Genomic DNA, 10,000 nt, shown 5'->3' with positions numbered 1-10,000 from the left:
CACAAATTAATATAAAACAAACTATACATTTTCATCACAATGGGATTTAAACAATGTTGTCCTTAATCCAATCTGGGATTCCATTCGTTCCTGCTTAAACTATTCAGCGATTAAAAGCAGTCTGTTTATTATTTGTTTTAAGAAAGAAGAGCTAGAGGGAGACATTTATAAGAGAAATTATAGTCAAAGACCCACTTCACAAACCGATAACAAACCGTTAAAGGTATTACAGTTCTCCTTTATAGTCAGTAGATTAAAGTAAAGCACATACTCACATGTGACTCAGATAAAGCACTAACTGTTCACTATAACTGGAGTGTGACAGCAGATACAGACAAACACGTGTGATCTCTGTTTCTGCTTCATTAAATGGTTAATTAATACAGGATGAACACCACACACACACACACACACACACACACACACACACACACACACACACACACACACACACACACACACACAGAGCTCATGTCATGGCTCTGATAGGCTTCAGATGACTAGATGTGACCTTACCGTAGTTTCAAAACCACAATTAAAGCCATAATTTTTGGATGTGGAAGTTGGAAGTCTACTGAGACACAGCGGTAACTAAATTATATCATAGGAATAAAATGTGTAGTTTTTAATTATTTAAAAATCATAATATTTTGAAATTCACTTGATTACATTTTGAGCAAACAGAATTTGAGCAATAGATTGATCAGAATAACTAAATATAAATCTTTGCACTGATGCCTTCACCTGTTCTCCAGCTCAGGTCCGATTGCATTTCAGTCTAACACAACTGCGACACAGTGATGGAAGTGAAATTCAATTCAGAAACAGAATTATATTCACTTCAGACATAAAGTTGGGATAAAAGCCTTAAACAAACAACTCAACACTAAAAATGTCCACAGAGACGCTTCCGTCTTCAACAGACTTGGTACTGGACAGCAAAATCTTTATATATCAGTCTTATTGTATTGTCGGTTGTTATGCACTCTCTTTTGTCTTTTATCTTTTGCCCTTTGTCTCTGTTTGCACATGGTTGCACATATGCACTATAGGGTCAGGGTTAGCGGTTAGTATTAGGGTTAAAGGCGAGGGGTTAGGGTTAGGGTTAGGGTTATACTAACCCATGTCAATAGGTTATTTTTTTATTCTTAAGCCCTTAGTCCTGATCTAGTTCTGTGTAATTTTCTGTGTACCGCATCAACTATATCTGATTAAAATGACAATAAAAGCCTCTTGACTTGAAGAAGCTTTCAGACTGTTGACCTCACTGAGACCTGAGACCATGGGCGTAATCCCCTGGGGGGATGGAGGGGACATGTCCCCCCCATTCGAGGATTGTCTCCCCCAAAAAAATTATATGAAAAATATCGCACTCTTTATGTACGTGTGTGTGTTTGTGTGCATGTGTGTGTACGTGTGTGTGTGTGTTTGTGTTCATGTGTGTATGTGTACGTGCGTGCATGCATGTGTGTGTGTGTGTGTGTGTGTGTGTGTGTGTGTGTGTGTGTGTGTGTGTGTGAGTGTGTCTTTATGTATGTATACTTATCTATGTATAATTGTGTAAGTAGAAAAAAAACGCAAAAACTGCTTTTAGAAACAGTTGAGTCCCCCCCCCCCACCCTTCCTCACAGTGGTTTGACCCACAGTTCCCCCTCCCCTTCCTCACAGTGGTTTGACCCACTGCCTGCTTTCCCTGCACACTACAGTGCACACACGAGTCAGGTGTGTGGCTGCGGCTCAGTTAACTGAGTCGGGGGTTTTATTCACTTTAAATAAAGCGATTCTCTTTAATGTAGTTTATGCAGATTCATTTATAAATTAGTTTCGGCAAAAGTGCTGATCACCGATGTAACTATATTAGCGATTAAAATCGTAATCGTTATCTAGTTAACGTTAGCTTGTTTACGTTAGCTTGTTATATAGTGCACTGTAACTAACACGCCAAAGCCGTCGAGAAAAACTTTGAAATAACCATAATAACGCGTCTCCATGCTACAATAATAATGATAAAAGCAAAGTTTTTCACTGTGGGGACATACAGTGTCTTTAAAAGTCCAATTAAACCCCCTTACACTCCACCATCTAGTGGCTTAAAACCTGAAGAAATCAAACAACATTGTAACTGTGTCTCTGGCATGGAGTCTGGATTCTGGGGTTAATTACACCTTCCTCACTATTTTGCGTGCTCTAATAAACCAGTCACAGATATTTATCTCTTCGGCTGCAACTTTTTTAACTTCCAACATCCAGATTTAACGATCGCTGCTGTATAAAAGAAGCTCCATAAAAAAGGTGCTGTAGTTTTTAGATAGCTGGAACATCCATTTGGAACATGCTTCTGTGCACAAGGAACAAAAACAGATCCAGCTTTCCTCAGGAGAAATGTTACCTGTCCATTACAACATCTGCTGAACAAATCCACATCAGACCTGCATCCTGTGTGTGTTTGTGTGTGTGTGTGTGTGTGTGTGTGTGCGCGCGCGCATTCAAGAAAACAGCACATATATCTGTAAAAATGTAAAAAAAAAAAAAAGTTTTTTCTATTAGTTCCTGTTTATTGTATTTATAATGTAAGTGATAACATGAACCTTAGCTATAAACTGAGCTATAAATTGTTTAAAGTCATTTATTAATAAATCAAAAAATAAGTAAAATAATAGAATAGTCACTTCCTGACTGCTGTAATTACACCACTCTCTCAGGAATGATTTTTATGAACGATCGCTTTACTTTGTAGCTCGTAGCAAAGCGTTGATTAGTAGCAGATTGTTGCTGTTGTTGTTGTTGTTGTTGTTGTTGCTGCTCGAGATGCCGTTTTGAACCTTTCTAATCCTAATCACACACGTATGACTTCAGACACTCGATCTGATCTGAGCAAGACATCTGCAGATATCAAGAAGTTGCACAGTTGTGTGTGTCTCTCGACTGCTCGGTGACCTCTTATATATGAGATAAAGTCTAGATCATTGACCCAAGAACATGACTGAATATAATCTCTGCTTCTAGATTTAAAAGCATTCTACATCTCTTGAGAATCATAAAATTTTTTATAGACACTTTCTCTCCCTCTTGTTATCATTCCCTTGCTGTCACTGTTTCATTTCAACACACACACACACACACACACACACACACACTCCAGCATTTCCTCAAACACATACAGTATTCATTCAGCACTTTATCAGTTCTTGTCTTTTCTAGATCATGACAATAGGCTATGCTGCCCTTTCATCTCTCTCTCTCTCTCTCTCTCTCTCTCTCTCTCTCTCTCTCTATCTCACTCTCTCTCTCTCTCTCTCACTCACTCTCTGCACCGTGAGACCTGTAGTTCACTCAGAACACAACATTCAGCACAACAGCACCGTGTGGTCAGTTCACTCAGCAGATTCTTTCTCCTAAAACAATGCTAGTGTTTATGCATCTCAGGGGTGGTGGAAATCATAAACGAGCTCTATCTCCTGTCAGACAAGTAAAAGCTCCAGTGTGATACTCAGCACAAAATTTTCCTGCCTTGAAACTTGCTAACTAGGTTAAAAAGTGGTCGCTAATATAATGTAAGATATATGTAAAGCCAGTTAGCTAGTACAGCAGAGATACACAGTTCATTGTGAGGGGAATTTCAGTAGCCATGTTTGTAAAAAAAAAAAAAAGTGTTTACTCGCACTACACAAAACACACCTCAACAAACATGACTGTGTTCATCACTAGCATTAGCTTAACTAGCTGGTTTAGCATGTGGGTTGTGCAGCAAAATGATTCCATGTGTGATTTTTTTTTATCATTTGTATTTCAGAGGTTAAAGAGTCAAGGCCACAAAACTGATCACCGTTAAGAGATTTGATCCAAACTCCCTGTGTTTTGTGGTTCAACAGTTAAAAAATCAGCTTGTGTATTTAGCAAAGAATTACTAATCTGGCAAATGATCTTTTTCCTGTGAATCGCCTCATTGCACATCCTGTGACTCTTCTATGATGTGCTAAGTTTTAGACATTTTCTTTTCTAAGTATATGATGCTAGCTGATATTGGCTTTTCCGATTGGCCTTCAAAAATCGGAGACCTCACCTTTAATACTAACTGAAATGCGAAAATGTCCGAAGCTGAAATTTTTGATGTGCATTTTCTGTCACAAACGCTGTAGGATGCTTGAATAATTTAAATTCCAGAAGATCGGATTTTAAAGCATTCAATGGCTTTTTAATGACTAGCCTCGAATGAACCTCCTCTGATGGTCAGGTTTCGTATTGTGTTATTAATAAAGTAGCATGTGGTTGTTACCCTGGCAGGTTCTGCTGTCTGGTCCGAGCGTGCTGCCCTCGGAGCATTTACAGTAGAAACTGCCAATGGTGTTGCAGCATGTTCCCTCACATCCTCCGTTTGACTTCTCACACTCGTTCACATCTGCAGAGAGAGAGAGAGAGATCACAATCATAGTGAATGACCCACACTGTACAGTAGGTTCATATAAATCATCAGAAACATCATCCAGGACCTCAACAAACTTCCTGACCTGAATTCCCGGATATGCCCCGTGTTCACACACCCTAGATTCATAGAGACCCTGAGCAGAATGAAGAGATGACTAAATCTATATGAAATGCAGTACACAAGGAAGCACTGACCACAAGAACACACAGGCTATAATGCCCCAGTTGAGGAGTGCGTAAACTCAGCATGTCTGTTAAACTTGATAATCAGGAGGTCAGAGGTCACCTGGCAGCTCTGTGTTCGTGTTGTTTGCAGATTTGATGAGACCCAGATGCCTTGAACTGATCTCTCTGTCACTGAAAGTCTACACGGAAACATCACAGGTATTTCTAATGAAGACCCCCTGCTGAAGAACAGATCTAGCTATTAGATGCTCTCACATCTGTTTGTTCTCGAACCCTTCATCCACCTCTGATACACACACACACACAAAGAGTGTTCAAATAGCTTCCAGCTTGCTTGTTTATTTACATCTTTTTTAACTCACTTCCTTCCTTCCAGTACATAACAATGTCTGCAAATGACACACACACAAACACACACAGACAGATGCACATTAAAGCTTTCATACAGGATGTTTGATTTTGATTTTCAATGAGATCAGAATAAAATCCTGTAATTGTGTTTTCAGTCAACAGTAATGTGTGTGTGTGTGTGTGTGTGTGTGTGTGTGTGTGTGTGTGTGTGTGTGTGTGTGTAAGATGACTAGTTTGATCAGAAGGTAGACTCTAAAGGATCTTACCAAGCACCTAGTGTGTAGTGGATCATTTCACACTCTTCCTCCTGGAGTCCCTCAGGGGTCAGTACTTTCTCCCCTTTCTGAGCTTTTTCTGCTCGTCACCTGTCTTTTTTCTGTTTCTGGCTGCATGTCTGCAGATCCCTAGAAACCAAGGATGGGTCGCCATGACAACATCCCAGGCCACACCCACACTTGGCCTCTAAAGTTCCACATCCTCCTCATCATCATCAGGTGTAAACATGCAGAGACCACAGAAGTGTAAATCTTAAACCAAATTTTTTTTAGATAATACTAATAGAGATAATGAAGTAATGAGGCGTCATTTTCATTAAGATTTTCACTTAAGAAAGTTTTGGTTCCTATCATAGCAATCTTACTGGCCACATGTTGTAGTTTTTGTATCTAAGGTAATGTAAGTTGGGAGGATGAGGATGAGCTAGCATGCTAGTGGTTTGTAAGTGCTGTTATAGGATTCAGAGCTCTGTCCTTACATCAAAAATCTGATATATTTGAGTCTGGCTAGCATCACATCTTTCTCTGGTGTTTAACTGTGAGGTGTGTTGTGTGTTGCACTGAACACAATCGCGTGTTGCACTGAACACAATCGCGTGTTGTGTGTTGCACTGAACACAATCACGTGTTGCACTGAACACAATCGCGTGTTGCACTGAACACAATCGCGTGTTGTGTGTTGCACTGAACACAATCGCGTGTTGCACTGAACACAATCGCGTGTTGTGTGTTGCACTGAACACAATCGCGTGTTGTGTGTTGCACTGAACACAATCACGTGTTGCACTGAACACAATCGCGTGTTGCACTGAACACAATCGTGTGTTGCACTGAACACAATCGCGTGTTGCACTGAACTTTTTTACCTCGGTTTTGTCAAAGTGCCATCTGCTACATTGCCTGAGTCCATGTGTGTTACTCAGAACAGAACCTGAGTCATGTCTCACACTCATATGTGTTGCCACAAACTCTGAGTCACACAGTTGTACTGAACGTCTCTGTGTGTAACTTTACAGTTTCCTTCAGTGGAACTGAGAGTCCAAACCCTGCTCCATCATGACACAAATGGCATGTACGCATTCCTGTACACAAAGCAGCTCCATGAAGACATGGTGTGTTAAGGTTGGAGTGAAGAACTCGAGCGTCCTACACAGAGACCTGACTCTGACTCAACACCACTGAACACCAACTGAACCCCAGACCTCCTCACCAACATCAGTGTCTGATCTCACTAATGCTCTTGTAGCTGAAGGAACACAAATCCCCACAGCGTGGGGAAACGTGGGCGGAGTCGAGACTTACTCTTGTTGGAGCCTTTCACCTGCTTAACCATTTTCAGCTTTACATTTAGACTCATCATATGATCACAAGACAGAAAGTGCTGGTCATAGAACAACAAACTCCATTCAGCAGTGAGTTTGAAGAACCACATGGATGGAAGATGCTTTGATTTATACAAGTGACACCAGTTTTTTTTAGGAACAGCTCTAACACACTGGCTGTAGCACCTTTATTATAGTCTGCTTTTTCTCCATCCATGCTGTAATTCCTGCTTTCAAAATAAATCTGAGTTATGGGTTACTCAGGAAGAAACAGAAACAAGGACTGATTTGTTTTACAGACTCAGAACAGAGGCTTCAAAGTCTTTAAGTCAACTTTAGGGAAAGGAAGAATGAATTCATATGAAATGCAACTCTGCAGTACGCCATACAATAACCATATAAAATATCATCGACAGAACAACAGAATCTGTTTGAATTGATTCCAAAGTGAAACTGTGTCTCATCCAGGTTCTGCTGCAGGACTTTATAGCAGCCTTTGTAACACTTCACATGCTTTTCATGAACCTTTATGAAAGGGATTGAGATAGAGGATAGAGTCTATCCACAGCAATTTCGTTGAAAGTCAATCAGATGTTCTAGTGTCAACCTTCTGAGAAATCTGGACATCTGTTTACAATAATAACGGCACAACGTTCTACGATGTTGTAGAACTTTAAATCGACTGATACCATGATGTTGGGGATCAGCAGATACCATGATGTTCAACCTGAACAGAACCTCTCCCATTTCTGATATGGAGAAGGCCATGTCCCTTCAGTGCAAATGAATATGCCCACAAAGTCATTAAATAGGATGTGAGACCAGATCTCATACGGTGTGGTGACATATTCAAACCAGACTCACTCATTCATTCATTCATTCATTCATTCATTCATTTATCTTCTACCGCTTATCCGAACCTCTCGGGTCACGGGGAGCCTGTGCCTATCTCAGGCGTCATCGGGCATCGAGGCAGGATACACCCTGGACGGAGTGCCAACCCATCACAGGGCACACACACACTCTCATTCACTCACACACACACACACACACACACTACGGACAATTTTCCAGAGATGCCAATCAACCTACCATGCATGTCTTTGGCCCGGGGGAGGAAACCGGAGTACCCGGAGGAAACCCCCGAGGCACGGGGAGAACATGCAAACTCCACACACACAAGGCGGAGGTGGGAATCGAACCCCCAACCCTGGAGGTGTGAGGCGAACGTGCTAACCACTAAACCACCGTGCCCCCCCAACCAGACTCATGCCATAGTAAATGTATGGAAGCTCAGTGGGGCTGAAAAGGTGAATCAGGATGGGACACAAACTTGTATCCTTCCAGTAGATTAACGTCTGTTTAAGCCTTCATCAATCAGGCTTAATCCCACCGTTTATATCAGCAGTTCAACAACATTTCTGGGAAAATATCCACAAAAGCGTCTTGTGTTTCATCATTAATCTCGTCATTATTCACTAGTTCATTTTTAAGAGAAGATTCACAAATTGTTATTAAGGTATTAATATAGATTTAATGCTCTTATTGTAAAGAAGTGAAACTGATACACAAGTAATGAGATTTCAGCTCATTTAAACCCCAAAAATAAAACAGCCTCACATATGAAACTGTATGAGATATTTGGAATAGCGTGAGGAGTTTGTGGAGTTTGTGGTTACGGCTTTTCCAGTGAATTCCAACAACAACCTCAGGTTTCTGTTCTGGGCACGAAGGTGGATATTTATTTAAAGACATCAAAACTGTATTCTCTCAGAAAAACGACTCTGTCCCCTCGGCTTTCTCTCATTTTTTTCTCTTGGCACGTGGAGTCCCCTTTTTTTCTCGAGTGCACAAACTCACATGGAAAGTTCATTGATGAGGGTGCACGGAATACTGTCTCAGGAATATCCGCTGTCTCTGAACCCCAGGAGACATGCTGGAAGGACTCGGGCAGAAATCAGCACTAAACACATGCAGACTTCGTACACTGCTCGGGCGGTTTATTAGTTAATCAGGTTCAGCTGCTGGTATTTACACGTTCTCTACGTTTAAATTGTACACATTAAAATGTGAAAAATCTTCTCTTAGTGTTAGAACACACTGTTAGAACCAACAGCTTTATCACACATGCTGCACTCATCAGCTCACTGCTTCATTAAAGGGAACTGATTAAGGGAATCAATCAGAGTAACACAGACTAATGTCTTACAAACACACAATGCCATGTCCCTGTCCCTGTCTGTGTCCTTGTCTGTGTCCCTGTCTGTGTCTGTATCTGTGTTCCTGTCTGTATCTGTGTCCCTGTCTGTATCTGTGTCCTTGTCTGTGTCCCTGTCTGTATCTGTGTCCTTGTCTGTATCTGTGTCCCTGTCTGTGTCCGTATCTGTATCCCTGTCTGTATCTGTGTCCCTGTCTGTATGTGTCCTTGTCTGTGTCCCTGTCTGTGTCCCTGTCTGTATCTGTGTCCCTGTCTGTATCTGTGTCCCTGTCTGTGTCCCTGTTTGTGTCCCTGTCTGTATCTGTGTCCTTGTCTGTGTCCCTGTCTGTGTCTGTATCTGTGTTCCTGTCTGTATCTGTGTCCCTGTCTGTATCTGTGTCCCTGTCTGTGTCCCTGTCTGTATCTGTGTCCTTGTCTGTGTCCCTGTCTGTGTCTGTATCTGTGTTCCTGTCTGTATCTGTGTCGCTGTCTGTATCTGTGTCCCTGTCTGTATCTGTGTCCCTGTCTGTGTCCCTGTCTGTGTCTGTATCTGTGTCCCTGTCTGTATCTGTGTCCCTGTCTGTGTCCGTATCTGTATCCCTGTCTGTATCTGTGTCCGTGTCTGTGTCTGTCTGTGTCCCTGTCTGTATCTGTGTCCCTGTCTGTATCTGTGTCCTTGTCTGTGTCCCTGTCTGTATCTGTGTCCCTGTCTGTGTCTGTATTTGTGTCTGTGTCTGTATCCCTGTCTGTATCTGTGTCTGTATTTGTGTCTGTGTCTGTATCCCTGTCTGTATCTTTGTCCGTGTCTGTATCCATGTCTGTATCTGTGTCCCTGTGTGTATCTGTGTCTGTATTTGTGTCTGTATCTGTGTCGCTGTCTGTATCTGTGTCTGTGTCCGTGTCTTTGTCTGTATCTGTGTCACTGTCTGTGTCTGTATCTGTGTCACTGTCTGTGTCTGTATCTGTGTCACTGTCTGTGTCTGTATCTGTGTCACTGTCTGTGTCTGTATCTGTGTCTGTAACTGTGTCTGTATTTTTACTGCTCCAAATATCCTACAAAGCAGTAGCTTATATTAAACTAGTGTAACACTGAAAGGATTTTAAATGACTTTCTAATTTGGTCTAAGAATAATTTTAAGGAAATAGAAAATGACTTCATCTCTCAAGTGTGTCTAAACCACACACACACACACACACACACACACACACACACACACCATAACAGTGAGGTGTAAAGCCCTATA

The 10,000-nt window shown here is 41.5% G+C and overlaps 1 protein-coding gene across 3 annotated transcripts in view; it reads right to left on the bottom strand.

The window, feature by feature from the left end:
- megf6 (multiple EGF like domains 6) overlaps positions 1 to 10,000 on the bottom strand; it is a 43,398-nt gene that overhangs the window by 25,780 nt on the left and 7,618 nt on the right. For all 3 annotated transcript variants that reach the window (XR_007144336.1, XR_007144335.1, XM_047820465.1), the window contains exon 5: positions 4,277 to 4,399. Coding sequence is in view for 1 of the 3 variants with exons in the window: in XM_047820465.1 (XP_047676421.1) it covers positions 4,277 to 4,399 (123 nt within the window). In the remaining 2 variants the exon portion in view is untranslated. The remainder of the gene's footprint in view (positions 1 to 4,276; positions 4,400 to 10,000) is intronic.

This window comes from Tachysurus fulvidraco, chromosome 11 (assembly GCF_022655615.1).
Source record: "Tachysurus fulvidraco isolate hzauxx_2018 chromosome 11, HZAU_PFXX_2.0, whole genome shotgun sequence".
In the NCBI taxonomy this organism is placed as follows: domain Eukaryota; kingdom Metazoa; phylum Chordata; class Actinopteri; order Siluriformes; family Bagridae; genus Tachysurus; species Tachysurus fulvidraco.
Note: the sequence above shows the minus strand (reverse complement) of the source record. Positions and strands in the feature narration are given on the sequence as shown.